This window comes from Suncus etruscus, chromosome 1 (genome assembly GCF_024139225.1).
Source record: "Suncus etruscus isolate mSunEtr1 chromosome 1, mSunEtr1.pri.cur, whole genome shotgun sequence".
NCBI lineage: Eukaryota > Metazoa > Chordata > Mammalia > Eulipotyphla > Soricidae > Suncus > Suncus etruscus.
Window position 1 is genome coordinate 67,977,106 of NC_064848.1, and position 19,199 is coordinate 67,996,304.

Genomic DNA, 19,199 nt, shown 5'->3' on the forward strand with positions numbered 1-19,199 from the left:
AAAAGTGCCATTCATTCAGGACATTGCTGTAAATAGGAATGTAGTGGTGACTGCCTCAAATCAGTACCAGAATAGTTGAAAATTCCTGAATTCAGTGTACAATGGTATAACAACTCTGCCTTTCTTAGACATTTACAGTTGTTCCATATTTTGTACAGCAAAAACAAAAACTCATGTGTATAACTTTCTGTTGTCTATCATTGGCCCTGGGCCTCCTTTTCTACATATCTATGCATTCTATTTTATGCTATTCTATTTTTATTCTATTTGCTGTGGACTCTTTTTACCTCTGAATTTTAATTGCTGCCTCTCTCCACTTCTAGGGTAGACTGTTTCTTCATTTCCCTTTACTTTTTCTAGAAAGCCCGACTCTCCTTTCTCCAAAATCTTTCTCCATGAAATCTTCCCCTAACCTCTTTCTTAAAATATTTGATTTTTCCAATAGCACCTACTTTTATTTTGATACTGTGCTGTTCTGCTTTACATCTTAAGTTATTGATTCATGCTGGGCAACCAGCCATGGTCAACACTGTACTTCCCTTATCCCCGCAGCCTATGTTTTAACAAAATAAATTTTATACAAATAATTTTTTAAGTTTTTATTGAAGTATGTACAAATTCTATGAAATTGTATAAAAACCAAAGCCAGCCTCTCCTAGGGAAGTATTCCTTGTGGCAATGGCAGTAAGCTAAGTTGAGAGATCCTGAGGACAAAAAGCTTGTGTAAGGACAGAGCAGAGGGAAGGGAAGGGCAGAAGCCATGCAGGGTCTTTACTTCCACAAGACAGTGTAAATCTCTGATAAACATAATATGAACAGCTTCCTGAATTTTGGAGTGCGGTATGAGGGAAGAGGCCATGGATCTTAGAAAAGCCCTTTCCTTTGTAGAGTAAACAATTAGCCAAGTAGGAATATGCTTGCATACGGAAAACATTGAACTCTTTGTCTATAACGTGGTTTTGCTCTTTTTTTGCTCAATTAGAGAGCTTACGTTTTTTAGGAAGGAGCAATTGAAAAAGGAGTTCAGATGAGAATTTAAGAAGCTGAACCTGAACTGTTTTCAGTTGTTGTGTAATCTACATTCTACTCTGAGGGTAGAAATATCTCTGATCCCTCCATGACTGTTCAGAGACCATAGAGATAATATGGAGGCAGGGCATTTGCCTTGCATGCAGAAGGACAGTGGTTTGAATCCCAGCATCCCGTATGGGCCTTTGAGCAACGCCAGGTGTGACCCCCCTCCCAAATTAAAATGACTGTTCAGTAGGAAGCTTAGCAGAGTGGAGGTAGGAGTCAGTAGGACAGTGGTAGAGAGTGTGGTATTGGAAAGTTTTATATGGAAATTCTATTATTAGCAGTATGTAGATCACAGTGCCTATGACTTTTCTAGAAAAGGCCAGGGAAAGTACAGACAACCCATTTTGATTTCTGGTTCTACGTACAGTCCCCTGAAAACTGCCAGGTATTATTACCTAGGAACTATTCCAAATTTAAGCTAACATGTTCTCTATCCCTTATAGCTTCATGTTGCAGAACATCCTGCAGGACACCTAGTTCTGAAGTGGTTAATAGAACAAGATAAAAAGATGAAAGAACATGGAAAAGAAGGTAGGCTGTGACATTTGAAATTCTTTTATAACTTATATGTGATTCTGCCTCATTTTCTCTCTCATCTGCTACTTCAGGTTTCTAGGTGCTTTTATCTAGTGCCCTAAAATACTGTTTTATTCCTCGATTCTGTCAGAAGCATATTATGGAGATAATTTATTAGGATTATTATTACCTGACAAAGGATAGCATAAATTGAAGGAAATTAGTTTCTCTAGAGGATTTTTAACCAGTGCCTCTTAGGTGTTGAAGTACATGTAATGGACAAAAGAGATCATAAGCACTACAGGTTAAGCCACACACTTGCACTTTGTTGACCTAGGTTTGGTCCTTAGCACCTCACGTTTCCCCTAGCCCCCACGAGTGGTACATGGGCAATGAGCAAAGAGTAAGCTCTGAGCACTGCTGGATGTGTCCCCCAATGCTCCTCTCACACACACACCCCCAACTCACTGCAACAAAAGAAAAAGGCAGAGCTATCGTTTTTCATTCTACATCTAAGAATAGTGACTTGGGACTATTTTTAACTATACTTTTTAAAATGAAGATAAAGCATAATATTAAAGGAAAATGTATTGAATGATTTTTGTCACTGTTAAAATTTTGGTATATAGTTGAGCTTGGGTTTATGTCAGAAAGGTGTCCTGCTTCTAAAATTCAAGGAATTTTCTGGTGACCTTCTCCCTTAATTACAATGCATAAACAGTCTGAGCCTGAAGTGACAGTCATTTTCATGTAGCACCCAAAGAGGGTAAGTGATGAATGTTAGTTATCTATTGCTACCTCACAGGCTATTTCAAAACTTAATAGTTTCCAAAACAGCAATTAATCAGTTTGTAGGACTCATTTTTGATTGATGGCTGCAGCTTGAGGTTGGAGTATCCATCTTCACAGTGATTGACACTGGCTATGCCCATTAGCCTCAGTTTCTCTTCCTAGATTAGTTTTGCTGCTTCACAGCATGGTGGTCAGATTTGAAAAGAAAAAAGCACATGGGTGCCACTTTCAAAATTTAGCATTGTGAGTTATTTAATGTCACATTTATCAGACTCTTGGGTACGTTGATCACAAAAGCCTCGGTTCAAAGAAGATAGCAGTTTAACCTCTACATAAGGGATTGGGACAGTATTCTTTTTGGCAAGGTAGGTATTGTGGTCTTTAGAAAACATTGCCTTCTTCACTAGCTGATAACTTGTTTTATGTTGCTTGTACAATGAAAAAGCTAAGTTGCCATAGGCCTTTTGACTTGTCACAGCACTTTCTGCCTTTCTGGATCTTGAAGGAATGCTATGTGCACCCTACCCAATATGTTTACCCTCAAGACAGGTTGTTTTAATCTTCATCTGCATTAAATGCTAACCTTCAGAATTTCTCCTTTGTCCAAGAATTAGTTATACTTATATCATAGTAAATAAGAAAATATGCCAACATCTTGGGAATCAGGTCTTGCATAAGAGGAATAGTTATTACTGTTGCATAGAGCAAGAGTGATAGTTTTGGGCCGGGCGGTGGCGCTGGAGGTAAGGTGCCTGCCTTGCCTGCGCTAGCCTAGGACGGACCGCGGTTCGATTCCCCGGCATCCCATATGGTCCCCCAAGAAGCCAGGAGCAACTTCTGAGCGCATAGCCAGGAGTAACCCCTGAGCGTCACAGGGTGTGGCCCAAAAACCAAAAAAAAAAAAAAAAAAAACAAGAGTGATAGTTTTGATAGGTGAATGTTTAGAGAAAGAATCCCTGGTGTAAATTAGCATAGTCATTCTACTTTCTTGGTGGTGTCTTCTGAGTGAACATTTTTTCATTAGGGAAAACTTGATTTCAACCGAATACAAGATGCTGATTTCATTTACTACTTGATTAACTTTTAGATCAAGACTAAATCATTCATTAGTAAAAGGAAATGCAGATATGACCAGTGAGTGTCTTATAAGAGCTAATTGTTTTTCTTGAATAATGTTAAACATAAATAGGGTTTCGATCAAAGTTGAGCAAACTCAATTTTTAATGCAACGAAACACTAGCTGAAAGTTTTAGTCTTGAAGGAAGTTTAATGAGAAATTAAAATTAAATTTTTATTTGTTGTTTTTTTTTTTAAAGTATTTGCAAAATCTTGTATTCCTTACAGGTTGTTTTGCAAAAACATTAGTTGAACATGTTGGTATGAAGAATCTGAAGTCCTGGGCTAGTGTAAATCGAGGTGCTATTATTCTTTCTAGGTATGTATGCTGTTGCCTTTCTCTATATAGGATCATTCCCTCTCAGCTGTCTCCATTTTTACTTGTTTTCAGTATTCGGGGACTATTCTCAAGTACTCATGGTCTGGACCAGCATGTCCAAATCAAGGGTAACAGGTGAAAATTGTAAACAGGTGACCATGATATGAGACTTGGGGACTAGCCAACAAGGATGAAATAGGGCTGGAGCAGGTATGAGTTGGGCATTTGTCCTGCACAAGGCTGACCCAGGTTCTATCCCCCAGCACCTCAGATGGTTCCCCAAGCCTGCTAGTAGTGATTCCTGAGTGCAGAGCAGGCATAACCCCTGAGCACTACTGGGTGCCCCCCCCCCATATAAAACAATAAAAACAAAAACAACACAATCAGAGATGCTATGATTGGGAAGTTACCAAACATTGGTATATACAGTGATAATGCTAGATATTAGAAAGCAAATGTAGGGGCCGGCGTGGTGGCGCTAGAGGTAAGGTGTCTGCCTTGCAAGCGCTAGCCTAGGACGAACTGTGGTTCAATCCCCTGGCGTCCCATATTGTCCTCCAAGCCAGGAGCGACTTCTGAGTGCATAGCCAGGAATAACCCTGAGTGTCACCAGGTGTGGCCCAAAAACCAAAAAAAGAAAAAAGAAAGAAAGCAACTGTAACTATTTTAATCAGTACTTACAAATTTTTCAGGTACCCTCTTTTGGTTTTTTAACATCTTGAAATTTAGATAATCACAAAACATCACCTGCATTAATGGGTTTACACAAATCGTTTTTTTTTTTTATGAATTAGTGTGTTCCAAATGGAAACTAATATTTTTAAACAATTAACGACCATACATGGTTTTATATGTAACTTCTTTTATTATTATTAACTGTTCTGAAAGACTCTAAGGAATGTTTGCTACTGGTCTGTGAAAGAATTAAAGAATTTCTCATTAAAATGGTAGAAAACTGACATCTTACGAATTGAGGCATATATGCTCAGTATGTATGTTCCCTGATCTTTCATAGTTCATTAAGTTTATATAGGTCATTGATATTTCCTTGTATTCTGTTCTGAAAATTTTAAATTGATTTGTGTGTTGCTTTAAAGCAATACTGTTGTTTTGTACTTTTGTTTGGCTGTTTTGTTTCTTTATGTTTCCAAAGTTTGGAAAAGCAGCAAATTTAGGTTGAATTTTTCACAGCTATTGACTACTCATGTTTTGTAAATGTTACAAGAGTTATGTATATAACTTGATTCGATATACCTATGCTCACAAACATACCCCATTGACATATTAGCATCTCCAAATACATGGGTCATGCATATAATTTTGTTCATTTCTCTTTAAAATTCGCTAATTTTCCAATTCATTTGAATAGCCAGGATCCATAAGCTGAAACAAAAACGCCTTTCATAGGAATATTTTTATCAGACCTTTGTTTGAAATGTTAGCATCTTCTGGCACATTCTTTCATTACACTCAATTAACTAAAAATTTCAGTAATGCTGTAGAATTAATTTATAAAGATTGCTCATCAATCAAAACTTTTGTGTGAATTTCATACCTAAGGAGGATATACTGTAAGATTATTTTAGAATAGGAACTCATAAAATTGAGGGGTTAATTAGAAGTTGAATATTCAGTCTTATATAATTTTTTGTTTGGAATAGTTTTATTACAGTTTTACTACAGTTTTATGCCTGACTCGATGAAATTTTGTTTATATTTGAACAAGTGATTTTTTCAAATTTCATTTTATTTTTTAAATTGTTAATCTCTTTAGATTAAGTGAAAGAATCAACTATGTGCAGTCTGAAAATTAGATCAGAAAGGATGAAGTATCTGGCAAGTACAGATTTAAGACAGACTCCCTGAGTTGGAACTGGAGCTCATTGTCTAGCCTTGAGCAAATTTCCTGAGCGTTCATTTTCTTGGTAGTAAGAAGAGAATAATCCCAGTTTGTAAAAATTGAGATGATACATTATAAAATGATTAGTAGTATGCCTAAGAGATGGTTTATGTTTAGTGACTTTCATTACTATTAAGCTCTAGGTAACTCTGCTTAGCTAAGACAGATAAAATAAAAGCACCTCTTGGTTAACAAACCTATTAATATACTTTATTTTAACTTTGCAAATGTAATCTTATTGCTTGTCTTCCACAATCAGTAAATGCTACTTGGTGCTTCTAATTCCTCCTTTTTCTATATATGATAGACATGAGTGAATCTAGGGACTTTGGAAAATGCCAAGTAATTTCCTTTACTGTCCTGTTGCAGAGTTCAGTGTTTACAATTTGCTGTGAAGAACTAGTGGGAGAATAGGAGATTTTGGTCCTGGTATCCTTTAGTATCTTTAGTGCCTGGACCTAACTCTTATTTAAAGAGAAAGGAAGCTTTGTTCATTTTTAAGAAAGCATTTCAGAAAGCAGAACTGACATTATTTTATTCAGTTTCTCATGTTGATTGAGTACTTACTAATTATTAGGATCTAACTAGATTCTTTAGATAAGTGGTTTTCAACCTTTGCATACCGGTGGACTGGCCCTTGAACTCTCTTTGAGATCTGTGGTTCTCAAAGTTGATTGCATATTGAAATCCTCTGAATAGACTTAAAACTACTGAACATTGGGTCCCAGTCACAGATTGTAATGTCATTGTTATGACTGTGGTCTGGCTCTCAACCATGTTACTAGGAATATTAAATATAGGAAATTTGAGAAACACTGCATTAGATTATTAGATTAGATTATTGGATTATTGGAGCCCAAAAAGACTAGTCTTTGGGGTAGAAAGTGGATCTGTCGTTAATCCATTTTTTTGTGAGGGGGAATGGAGTTGGGGGCTACGGGCTACAAGTAGCGATGCTCAAGATTTAATCCTGGCTCTACACTCAGGGATCACTTTTAGTGGTGTTCGGAGGACCATATCAAATGCCAAGGATTGAACCCACTTTGGCTTTGTTTAAGGCAACCACCCTACCCACTGTACTATCACCCTGTCATAGATCCATTCTTTATGTAATGAAAATGAGTCTTGAAAAATTTAAGAAGCATGTTCTCTGTTGTCCTGTACTTTACACTATGGTGGAGGCAGGTTTCTGTTTCATATTCTACCTAATGTTTTATATATAGAGTTAAACAATAAGGCCATTAACCTAAACCTTTTATGCCCTTTACCATTTTGAGTATAATATGCTCTGTCAATTCAATCTCTTTTGTAAGTGTTTCTTGTCCATCAGCCAAGAAAGTAAGGGGAATCCACTAGGTTCTTTTTTGGAGTATATATAGATGGAAAAGAGAAGATTGGATACATGTTAGAAAAAAAAAACACACATTAAGGATAAAATAGGTTAGTTCTGTGTAGAAGTGAGTTGCTCCTATATTTGCTTGACTGGATCCATTAGAGATCTTGTAAAGGGCTACTAATACTTAGCCCCATTATTTAATTGGTGAATAAGGGAAAAAATTACATCTTTTCTCATCAATAAATTAATTTTTAATTTAATTAAAGAAATATATTTCAACACCAACCTCACCACCAATATTAATACCTATCTCATTACCATGGTCATCTCCCTATAGTATTCTATTTTTGTATTGTAGGTACAGATATTTATTGATGCTACACTGTTGTTTTTATTTACCAAATGTAATTTTGTATATCATTTCTTTTGTGTTTGTGTGGTTTTTTTTTTTTTTTCAGTCTTCTTCAGAGTCCTGATCAAGAAGTTGCAAACAAAGTAAAAGCTGGTCTGAAAAGCCTAATTCCCACGTTGGAGAAAAACAAAAACACCAGCAAAGGCATCGAAATGCTACTTGAAAAATTGACTGTGTAAATTATAACAAAATTGAATCACTTTTTATTTTGCTTTGTATTCCCATTGTGGAAAATGTTGATAATTTGGGTGCTTCATATCTTTCTTTTTGTACAAGAATCTATTTATAAAATAGTTTCTTAAAGGGGTCCTTTTAAAATTTTTATCCCAGTCATCTCTGTTATTGTGTAGTAAGGAAATCACAGTGTGAGGCAGTAATGAGAAAGATTTAATAGCCACGTACATGGGACCAACCAGATAGATATAAGTTAGTTACTTAACTTGTATTGATTCCAGAGAAAAGGCTTCTTAAGAACCTCCTCTGAGAAGGAGGAGGTAGGATTTGAGAGGGCCTCAAAAGAAGGCAGATTGCTATGAATGAAACTGGGAGTTTTTGCAGAGAGCAATAAAATAAAACTTTTGAATGGAAAACCCAAGGGGCTTGGTGGGCACAGGGAGGAAAGGATCCAGGTATCCAAGATCTTCCAAGATCCTTGTAAATAGACTTTCCCTTTTGGGACACTTGATAAAGAAAAAGAAGCTAATAGGTTTAAAGTATAACATAAGAAATATTATACAGATATAGCAGTGTAGAAAATGTGAATGTAAGTATAGGGTATAATGCTTGAATTAAAAATTTTCAAACTACTTATATTATTTTAAATGATAGATTTTTTATTAAAAGTTATGTGTAAATACCCAGTCTTTTTGTTGTTTGAGGGTTTTTTCCAGGTAACTTAATTTTTATTACTGTATTATTATTATCCTGGTCACTTTTTATTATGCTCTTCTATTTTATCCTTTAATTGTACACCTGAATGAAGTTATTCATTGCTTGTATTTTCCTTCTGATTTATTTCACTTCACATAATTTTCTTAAACTCCTTTTATTTTGTTATGAATGTCAAATTTTATTTTTTAAAGAAATAACAGGCTTTATAGGAAGGAAGGGATAAGAAAGGGAGGAGTAGTAGAAACGTGCGCTCACAGAGATGTGGGTGATGTATACATATGGAGACCATGTTCATGGGCCCTGGGAACACATGTGCACTTCCTTTGTTCCAAGTTGTCTTACATAGGCTGTCTCCAAAACTGATCCTTCTGGGCTTTCTACCTAGGTTAAGAGTCCTATTTTGGCTGCCAAGGGAGAAGAGTCAAGATTAGTTGATATTTTTTGACCATCCTTTCCTAGCCTTTATTCCAGTATCCACAAGGTGTCTCCTAGTAGCCTATATCTAATTTTTTTTTTTTTTTTTTTTTTTTTTTGGTTTTTGGGTCACACCCGGCAGCACTCGGGCTACTCCTGGCTCTATGCTCCTGGCTCTACTCCTGGCAGGCCGGGGGACCATATGGGACACTGGTATTCGAACCACTGTCCTTCTGCATGCAAGGCAAATGCTATCTCTCTGACCCTGTATATATAAAATTTTAATTATTTAAACAAAATTCATCACATAGTTGACATAGTTGATCATAATACAATTGTTCTCAGATAAGTGAAAGCAAAGCTATTGAAAAAGCAAAGAAGAAAGTTAAAAAGGAAAGAAAAAAGAAAAGTACAGTAGCAAGCACATTTGAGAAAATTATTATATCTTCAATGAAGTCATTAATACAATGGCAGGTTTAGTGAGCTTTTTTTGCTAGTTGTCCATTCTGTTAAATTGGTGTGTTCCTATAGAGGTAACAGCATCAAACAAATGGAATAGTTGTGAGATTCAAAGCACTATTACTGATACTTGTGACTTTTAGGGGAGTATACTCAGCTGCTAGGCCTCCTGGAAGAAGGAAGATACAGGTGGAGATTGCCCACATTCACTCCAGAAAGCCCTGGTATAAAAACTAGTATGCTTGATATTTGGTCAGATTAATGTCCCCAAGGGTATTTTAGAATGTTAGTGGTGAGGCCAGGTCGTCAGGAAAATAGTGTTCTGGATGTTGAAGGCAGCAGGCTTGGCCTATCCTCTCCCAAGATGACCTGCTTTCTACTGTGTGGGCTGTTATCCCATGATCATTCACAACTTGTTTTACATTGTGTTCAAGAAAAGAGTGGGTCTATGGTGCTGGCCTGGTTCGAACATGGCAACTGCTGTTAGCCTATATATTTTTTTCTTTTAATTTATTTTTTATTTAATCACTGTTTACAAAACAAATTTCATACTGGAGTTTTAATCATAGAATTAACAACACGAGTGACACCCCCCCCATTTCCCTCCCTACCCCAAACTCCTGCTTGTCTCAGGCATTCTGCCTTTTTCCCTGTCACCATGGAAGTTGTAACTGTGCTCTAGCTGTACTCACCACTCTTGTGGCAAGCTTTATGTCACGAGCTGTCCTTCCAGCACACTGCTCGGTGGTGCTCAGGCATTACTCCAGGCTCTGCTCAGAAATCACTTTTGGCAGGCTCTGAAGACCATATGGGATGCTGGGGATCAAATCCGTTTTGGCCGCATGCAAGGCAAATGCCCTGCCCACTATGCTATCGCTCTGGTCCCTCGTGATTTTATATGAACTTTAGTATTGTTTATTCTATTTAAACTTTTGGCTATAAAAGGATTAGTTAGTCTCAGGCTGAGACTACCTACCTATGTATATTTGACTGATTTAAATACATCAAGCCTATAAATAACCTGTTCAGCAAAATACTAAGTGGGTTGGTTGCTAAAGAATTACTCTTTCTTTCAAGACCAAACTGTGGAGTCTCAGAACTTCTAGAAACTATGTTGCTACCCTCTGTTCCTGTGTGCAAAAGAGCTTATAACTTATCACCTGTTTTAGCATGAACTCTACCCCTCCCCTTCACCTACATCATACTTCCAACACCCAGCTGGCACTGGGTATAAGTGAGACTACATAGAAATATGGGGGGAGTAAGAAGGAAAAATAGGAAATGGCAACATCAAATTTTAAAAATTGTTCAGTATAAAGAACCCACGAAGAAAGAAGAATTAAAAATTTATTTATTTTTGGTTTTTGGGCCACAGGTGGTGACACCAAGAGGTTACTCCTGGCTATGCTCTCAGAAATAGCCCCTGGCTTGGTGGACCATATGGGACGCCGGGGGATTGAACTGTGTTTCATCCTAGGTCAGACAAGTGCAAGGCAAAAGCCCTTCAACCGCCACTGCTCTGGCACCAAAATTTTTTTTTTAAACTTTATTGATTAACTGGTTGGTTCTTGGGCCATACCCTGAGGTGTTCTGGGGTTACTCCTGGCTCTGAACTCAGAAATTGCCTCTAGCAATTGCTGGGGTACCATATGGGATGCACGGAATCGAACCAGGTCTGTCCTGGGTCGGCTGCATGCTAGGCAAATGCCCTACCGCTGTGCTATCTCTTTGGCCGCATGAGTTAAAAATTTAAAAAAAAATCGAAAAAAAATTAAAACCCTGTCATTTGTATTTGAGAGAAAATAAAATGATGCCATTAAAATAAAAAATAATAACAAGCAGTCTTTCCGGAGCCCCACTCCTCTCCATCCATGCCTTACCCTCTCAGAAGCAATGACTTGTACTTTTAAAAAGTCAGTAAAAAAGTTTTAAATACATAGTTTTGGGAAAGAGTGTGTTTATAATCAGTTGGGGTTTTTTTAGTACCTGTTGTGGGAAAATACAGGTGAAGAGTTTACCACCACTATTTCCCCACTTCCTTTTTTCCCAACTTCCCAACTGATTTGCATTCTTTTTGAAAGTCAAAGTTGAGAGTTGATTTCTGTCAAGCCATCATTGTTAGTAAATATTGAAGAAAGTGGTGCTTATGTTTAGTCATTTTTTTCCCTGGAATTAGGAATTGCATTATATTTTTCACTGTATTTTCTATATTTCTATTTTTCCCCTAGTTTATACATCATAATTCCTTAAACTTTTAGCAAACCATTTTTTCTGTTTTTTTTTTTTTAGTTTTTTTTGGGGGGGACACACCCATTTGATGCTCAGGGATTACTCCTGGCTAAGCGCTCAGAAATTGCCCCTGGTTTGGGGAGACTATATGGGAGGTCGGGGGATCATACCTTGGCCCTTCCTTTGCTAGCGTTTGCAAAGCAGACACCTTATCTCTAGCGCCACCTCGCCAGCCCCAGCAAACAATTTTGTCAAAGCCACACTGACACTCTGGTGCTTAAAGATTCTTCCTTGCAGTCCTCTGGACCCTATGTGCAGTCCTGAGGATTTGAATTTGGGTAAGTACAATACGGTAAGCATCCTCGAACACCTCTCATTGAATTCTTAACTTTCAGCACTTATAATATGTCTACATTTGGAAATAAGGTTCTTAGAGGTTAGGATATGCAGATAAAAAGAAATGGAAGAAAATAGCCTTCTATATGAGAATGAGAGGCCTCCCAAATAAAACCAGTCTGACAGCTTTGAACTTAATCTCTGTATCTGTGAAGAGAGAAATTGGTTTAAAACATACAGCCTGTGGTTTTTATTATGGAAGCTGTAGCAAACTACTGTCTTTCTAATTGGAATAGAAGTTACTCTCCAAAAGCAATCAAGGTCCTAGAGGCAAATCCATCATTCTCAACCCACCAGTAGAAGCCCGACAGTTTATAATCAGGGCTATGGCCTTGTAAATGCTTGGACTCATCAGGGTCATACCTAGAGTTACTAGGGCTGGGAGGCATGCAATGCCAGTGTTTCAAAATTAAGAACCTAGGCATATAAGACACCACTCCAACCAACCCTTTATCATCCCAGCCCCTTTTCTGCTTTCTACTAAAACAATCAAACAGGGAGTGTACAATTAGGTCATGATGTTAATACAGCAGGCAGAGTGCTTGACTTGCAAGCAGTCAAACAGGGTTCATTTCTTGGCACCCTATTTCATTCCTTGAGTCTGCCAGGAGTAATCCCTGAATACAGGACCTGAGGGAATCCCTGAGCAGGGCTGTGTATGCCCTCCCTCTGCCAAAGAATAAAAGTATTAGAGAAAAATAATAACAAAGTGACCCAAATCACCTAGCCTTTCTTTTCTCGGATGAATTTATGAAGAGTGATTACATGTTTGTTGTGGTTCCAGTGCACTGTGTTACAGTGTACAAATAGACTCTTGATTGCTTTGCACGAGAATTCCTTGAAAGGTGCTGATGTTCCCACTTGCATCCATATAAAGGAATGCTGTTTGAAGCTTGCATCGAAACATTTTATTTAGTATTTAAATATGAACTTCTGCCAATTTGAATATAAGCTTATGAAAGAGGCACAAGAACATGGTTATGAGAAATGTTTTATTCTTGAGGGAATTCAGTATATCTTGGGGGATGTAAATTACTCTTTATTGTGCTTTATGTCTGATAATTTCAAGGGGAAAGGGTGATAGAAATCTACTGAGGTTATGAGAATTATCTCACTTCATGTACTCGATGTGGTGATTAAGCATAATGAAGCATTTAGATATTGAAAATTACAGATGTTGAAAACACTTCCTTTTAGATAGAAATCCTCTTGTATTTAGAACTCTAAATCTTGTTGAAACATTTAGCATTGAAGACTGACTTAACAGACTTGTCTTAAAAGACAGTAAATAAAGGAAATTTGGGGGATGTTGGTATTGTTTTTTTTTCTAACTTTGGGGGGATACTGAAGTCTACAATACTTTTAATGATAATTTCATCCATATATCAGTCCAACACCACACTCATCACCAGGCATCCCTCATCAGTGTCCCAAAAGGCACCTCCTATGTATGCTTTATTCATTAGATAAAAACCTTCAGCAATGCTGAAAACAGCATAATTTTTAGCAACTCTTGTACTCAAATACAGAATTACACTATTAGCAAGTAAAGAATTTCTCTTCCATGTTCTATCTTCTGCAGCACATATAGTTCCCTAACGCCATCAAGAATCCTGAGCTCCATCAGGAGGAACCCTTGGCACTGCTGGCGATAGCCCAAATAGAAAGTCAAAATATATTCAGGGGGCTGGCGCGGTGGCGCTAGAGGTAAGGTGTCTGCCTTGCCAGCGCTAGCCTAGGACTGACTGCGGTTCGATCCCCGGGCGTCTCATATGGTCCCCCAAGCCAGGAGTGACTTCTGAGCGCATAGCCAGGAGTAACCCCTGAGCATCCCCTGTTGTGGCCCAAAACCCGAAAATATATATATGTTCAAATGTGAGCCATCATTTCATTATAATAGGATTTGCATGCCCCTGGCAATCAACCCTGCTAACTCATTTGGAAACTGAAGGTAAAAAGCACTTGAAACCCATATTGGCCCCTTTGAAAACTCAAAGAAACCTAGTAGGATCAGCATCTTTATTACCTACAAATAACATGCTTAGAAACCTATCAACCAACTTGCCTCAGTTTAAAGGTTAAATAGAGGCTGATAGTTGGTTGGTTTGTTTTTGTTTTTTGTTTTGGCGGGGTGGGGGGAGGATAGAAGTATGTTGTTTGTTTCACTTAGCTGGTGCAATACTCAGGTTCAACTCAGAAACTGTCTTTCCACTTTATTGAAAGGTCTTTTTTTTTGGGGGGGGGGGTTGGTTTTTGGGTTTTGGGCCACACCCGGCGGTGCTCAGGGGTCGGCGGTGCTCAGGGGTTACTCCTGGCTGTCTGCTCAGAAATAGCTCCTGGCAGGCACGGGGGACCATATGGGACACCGGGATTCGAACCAACCACCTTTGCTCCTGGATCGGCTGCTTGCAAGGCACACGCCGCTGTGCTATCTCTCCGGGCCCTTATTGAAAGGTCTTAACAAGCAGCAGAGGAGTATAGTTTAGCACCAGGAAACAAAGTAAACAATTTAAATATTTCTATGAGTTTAGGGGCTAAAAGTATTAAGCATAATTATGCCTTTTGGTCCGAAGGGCCTCCATGTTTGACAGCATCTTCAGGGAACAGGAATGTATTCTTTGGTTTAGGCAAAACAATAGGACCTTTGTGAATGAAACGCAAGAAAAATAGTGAGACAGTGAATCGTTGTGTATCTGCTTAGGCCTCAGCACAGTATGACTGCTTTGTTCTATTTCCTATTTAAAAAAAAATCAAGAGTGCAGTTGACTAAGAGGTGCTGCCACTGCTTGAATGCACAGACAAATCCATAAAGCCTGGGAAGGGTGTAGTAGGTCAGTGTTGCTCTGGTCACCTTGAAACAATGCAGAGCCATGGGGGAGACCTGAAAGCTATGCTGAGAGTAGAGGTGCAATTAAGAGAGCCACTAAACTGATTAAGAGCAAGCCACTAAGTTGAAACTAAGAGTGAGTAGCTAAACTGTGACTTACAAGGCCGTTACTACCAGAGGAAGACTGACAAGAATTCTGAAACAGCACATAAAACGCCAATGAATATAAGATAACACTCTGGTCTCATCCTTTGCCTGCTTTATGCTTTGGGACCCAGAGTCTCTTGGGAAGGACCAGGTGGCTTTTCAAATGTTAGAGAGCAGAAAATAAGACTTAGCCTCCATGAGCCCAGAGATATTGAACCTGGAGTTCCACAAGTGGCAAAGAATCAGTATTTGCTGGGACGAGCCCCAAGGTGCCTAGTGCCAGGCAGGATCTGTAAATAGCCTTGCACTTTTTTTTTTAAAGGAAGTTGGACCTCGTGGGTTTTGCCATTGGTATAAGCAGGTGATCTTGGTCTCAGTTTCTTATCTGTAAAGTAAGAGATAGCACAGCAGTAGGGCATTTACCTTGCATGCTGCTGGCTGACCCGGGAGGGACCCGGTTTGATTCTCAGAATCCCAGCCTACCAGGGGTGATTTTTGAGTGCAGAGCCAGGAGTGATTCCTGAGTACCGCTGGGTGTGTCCCAACAACCAATCAATAAATAAAAAGTTTATAAAAAAATAAATTCAATTGCTTTGTTAAACAGTAAAATTTTATACACATTAGGACTTGTTGAGGTTTGTAGCTGTAGTGAAAAGCATAGTGTCTGCTTTCAGAGCACCCAGAGTTGTGGTTTACCTGTATCTCTAAGAATGAAAGTAAGTCTGCACCTTTCAAAACTTCCCTTTATTTGGTGCAGTCCTAGGAGTGAGTAGAGTAGACTGAAGCATCTCCAATTTACTCACGAGTTGCACTCTGAAGTTAACGTCTAATTTTTCATCCATAAAAGTAGAGATGATACCTGAAAAATCTCAGACTTGGGGTTATGAACAAGATTATGAATTTTTGTAGAACCTTGTAGGTGTTTATAATTCTTCAGACATTTCAGACAGACATTTCTTGCCCTGTTCAGTTCCCAACTTGTAGACTTGCAGTATGCAATATTTTTTAAAAACAGCGTTAAAAATTATTCAAAATCTATAAATGAGAGGCTACAGTGGTAGCACGTCGGTAGGGCAATTGCCTTGCATGTGGCTGACTCAGGATGGAAGAGGATTCAATTCATAGCATCCCACATGGTCCCCTAAGCCAGGAATGATTCCAGAGCACAGAGCCAGGAGTAAGCCCTGAGCACTGCTGGGTGTTGCCCCCCCCCAAAAAAAAAGAGGAAAAGAAAAATATAAATGAAGCAAAAATGATTTTCCCCATTCAAACATACAAAGAACATTATAACAAAGCTCAAATATTTAGGATTTCTTTGGGGGTGGGGATGAACCCTACAACCAGTGGTGCTCAGGGGTTACTCCTGGCTCTGAGTGCAGAAATTGCTCCTGGTGGGCTTGAGGGACCATATGGGATATTGGGGATTGAACTGGGTAGGTCATGTGCAAGGCAAACACCCTGTCTCCTATACTGTCTCTCTAGCCCCAAAAGGTATTTGGTTTTTCTAAAAAAATTTTGTTTGACATATTAGTCTAGTAATTAGGACTCCAAAAAGGTGGGTGATAATATGAAGAATATCTTATCGGTTGTACCTAATTTCTGCACAGAGTAGAGACAACTCCATAGATTATAGTTTTACTGCTCTGTAAACAATTGTGCCATCTTACTTTCACAGTAGAAGAACATGTAAATTTATTTAATATAACTTCTACATGACACAGGAGTCTTCATAAGGAAATGAAAATTTACATTCTCCCAACCTCCCTCCTCAGAGAAGCAGCTAAGCCTGAAGGGTTGTTTATGCTGTTTAATGAAAAGTGAAAGATCATGGGGAAAACAGAGACAAAATATGAGCTAATGTAGTAAACTGGGAAAATTGCAAGCCTGTTGATTCAGGTACCTTTTAAATGCCAGTCTTTGGTAGTTCTTTTTATTTATTTCTCAAAGTTTACCTCTTACCTGAGCATTTTAGCATGTATTTTAAGGGAAGGTCAACTTCTTCCTGAACGTACCATTTCTCAAATTACTTTGGCGTAAATGTATCAGGGCACCATACATGGGGGTAGCATGGGAATCCATCAATTGCTAAACTTTACCACCCTTCTAATTTTTGGATTAATGGAATATTCTTTGGACAGACGTATATTTGTATTAGAATCTTGATTTTAATGTTCTGTACATATTAATACTTTTTTATTATATAGTAACTTTTGCTTTCATATCGAGCTCTAGACATAATTATCTGTTATTTTTTTTTACAACTTATTAAAGTTCTAGAGAATTCATATTCATGTCTTTAAGAGAAATTCTTTCCACTTATGTGTTTGTTATTAGCTCTCATCATGGTATGATGGTTCATTGAAAAGCTGTTCTGTGATATTTTGGTTCCATATTAAAGTTAAAGTCTTTAAAGTTTTTAGGTATTTACCATTTTAGTTACTAAATAACATTTAAAACCTATCATAATTTGGAAAAATGTTTAAGGTAAGTACCTTAATTTCTGTACTACCCAGACCAATACTTACTTTTTTTAATGGCTCTTTTCACAAGTGTGAATGACAGCTCATTGTAGTTTCAATTTGCATTTTTAATGATTCATGATGAAGATCATCTGTTCATGTGCTTGTTGATCCTCTCTGTCTCTTAATGAGATGACTTCATATTCTCTACCTGTTTGTAAACCAATAATTTATACCTTAGTTGTTGGTATGACATCTTTATATATTTTGGATACTAACACTGTTGGATGTATCATCTCACATATAGTAGTATGTCTTTTGATAAGGATTTCTTTCCCTGTCTGACAGCATTTTAGTTTGATGTAATCCCTCCCATTTATTCATTTTTTTGTTTCTCTTGTTATTGAAATTGACTTCCCAAAAAGGTCTTTAAGGGACATAATACTTATGTTTTATATCAATGTGCTTTATGGTTTTGGGCCTAACATTCACATTTTTTTTGTATTCAAAATATAAATGTTTATTTTAGGAAAATAATTAAGTAAATATTATGTTAATACTTCATCAAGACATAGTTGGTTAACTTAGTCACAAAGCAAAGGGAAAAAAGAAGAAATTAATATATCAAAACTAGAAAACCATTAGCAAATTTAGCAAAGCAAAATTGATGTTTTGTTTTAGTTTGGGGGTTAACTCTTGCCTCTGCACTCAGAAATCATTCGTGGCAAACTCAGGGGATTATGCAGGATGCCAGGGATCAAACCAGGGTCAGCCGCATGTCAAATGCCCTGCCTACAGTGCTAACACTCCGGCCCAAAATTTAAATATAAATGTTAAAATATAAGCCAAATTACAAATCCTCAAATAAAGATTAAGATAAAAAAAAGAAAGCCAAAATTAATAGAAGAATAAGAAGTGTCATCACTATTATTATACAAATGTAAATAATGTGAATAGGTACAATGAGAGTAGCATGAAGATGCTAGTTATTACCTCAGTTGTAGTACCTATGTATAATTTTACAAAACTGAGTCTTTTATTCTGTAAAGAAACTTTGCTATACACATGTAACTGTATCATTTGATACAAAAGACCAAAAGTGAAAAACATTTCTCTAGTGAACCTTTTTGTTATGGAAAAAATATCATTTTTAAAATATTAGTTGGTTTAAAGATGCCAGCAATTGGGCAAGAGCATTAGAACAGTGGTTAGGACACTTGTCTTGTACATGGCCCACCTGAATTCAATTTCTGGCATCCCAAATGGTCCTCTGAGCACTGCCAGAGTGATTCCTGAGTGCAGATCCAGAAGTAAGTCCTGAAAATCTCTGTGAACATTCACATTTTTAATTCATTTAAATTAATTTTAATATGTTCAAATTAACTTGAATTAATATTTGTGCTTGATTTTGTATATATGTGTGAAGCAAGATGCTTTAAATGAACAAGACTTAGCTGAGGTGGGAGGGGGAAGGATATGTATTTAAGAGAGAACACAGCTTGCATGAGCAAGCCACTAGCTTGATTTTTAAGGTAGATTGGAGAAAAAGTAAAGTAAGAGTTAGCTGGGAAAACACCCCTTTCTGATTAGGTCAAGAAATCTCACCCACATGAAACTGAAGGACTGTTTGAACAAAAAAAGACTAAGAAAAAAAGAACAGTTGGGTTAGGAAGTTCATTGCAAGATTTAGGTGAGTAGAAAAGTACAGCAATACCTCAAGAAAAATGAGCTACTTCAAGAGAATTTTCTAAGGCTAAAGTTTTAAAGGTAAAGTGAAGACAGAGAGATACGTACATAAAATTCCAGCACACTGAGGAGTATCTTTATAGTTTACATTTAAATCTATCAGCATTATAAATCAAAGATGGAAATGGAAATATGTATTGTAATAGCATGTTATATATCTTCA

General features: G+C 37.5%; 1 protein-coding gene across 1 annotated transcript in view; it reads left to right on the forward strand.

The window, feature by feature from the left end:
- Nucleotides 1-8,084, forward strand: part of PUM3 (pumilio RNA binding family member 3) — a 48,293-nt gene extending 40,209 nt beyond the window's left edge. Inside the window, exons 16-18 of the mRNA XM_049773314.1 lie at nucleotides 1,521-1,608; nucleotides 3,730-3,820; nucleotides 7,515-8,084. Coding sequence (XP_049629271.1) covers nucleotides 1,521-1,608; nucleotides 3,730-3,820; nucleotides 7,515-7,647 — 312 coding nt within the window. The 3' untranslated portion in view covers nucleotides 7,648-8,084. The remainder of the gene's footprint in view (nucleotides 1-1,520; nucleotides 1,609-3,729; nucleotides 3,821-7,514) is intronic.
- The last annotated feature ends 11,115 nt before the right edge of the window (nucleotides 8,085-19,199 follow it).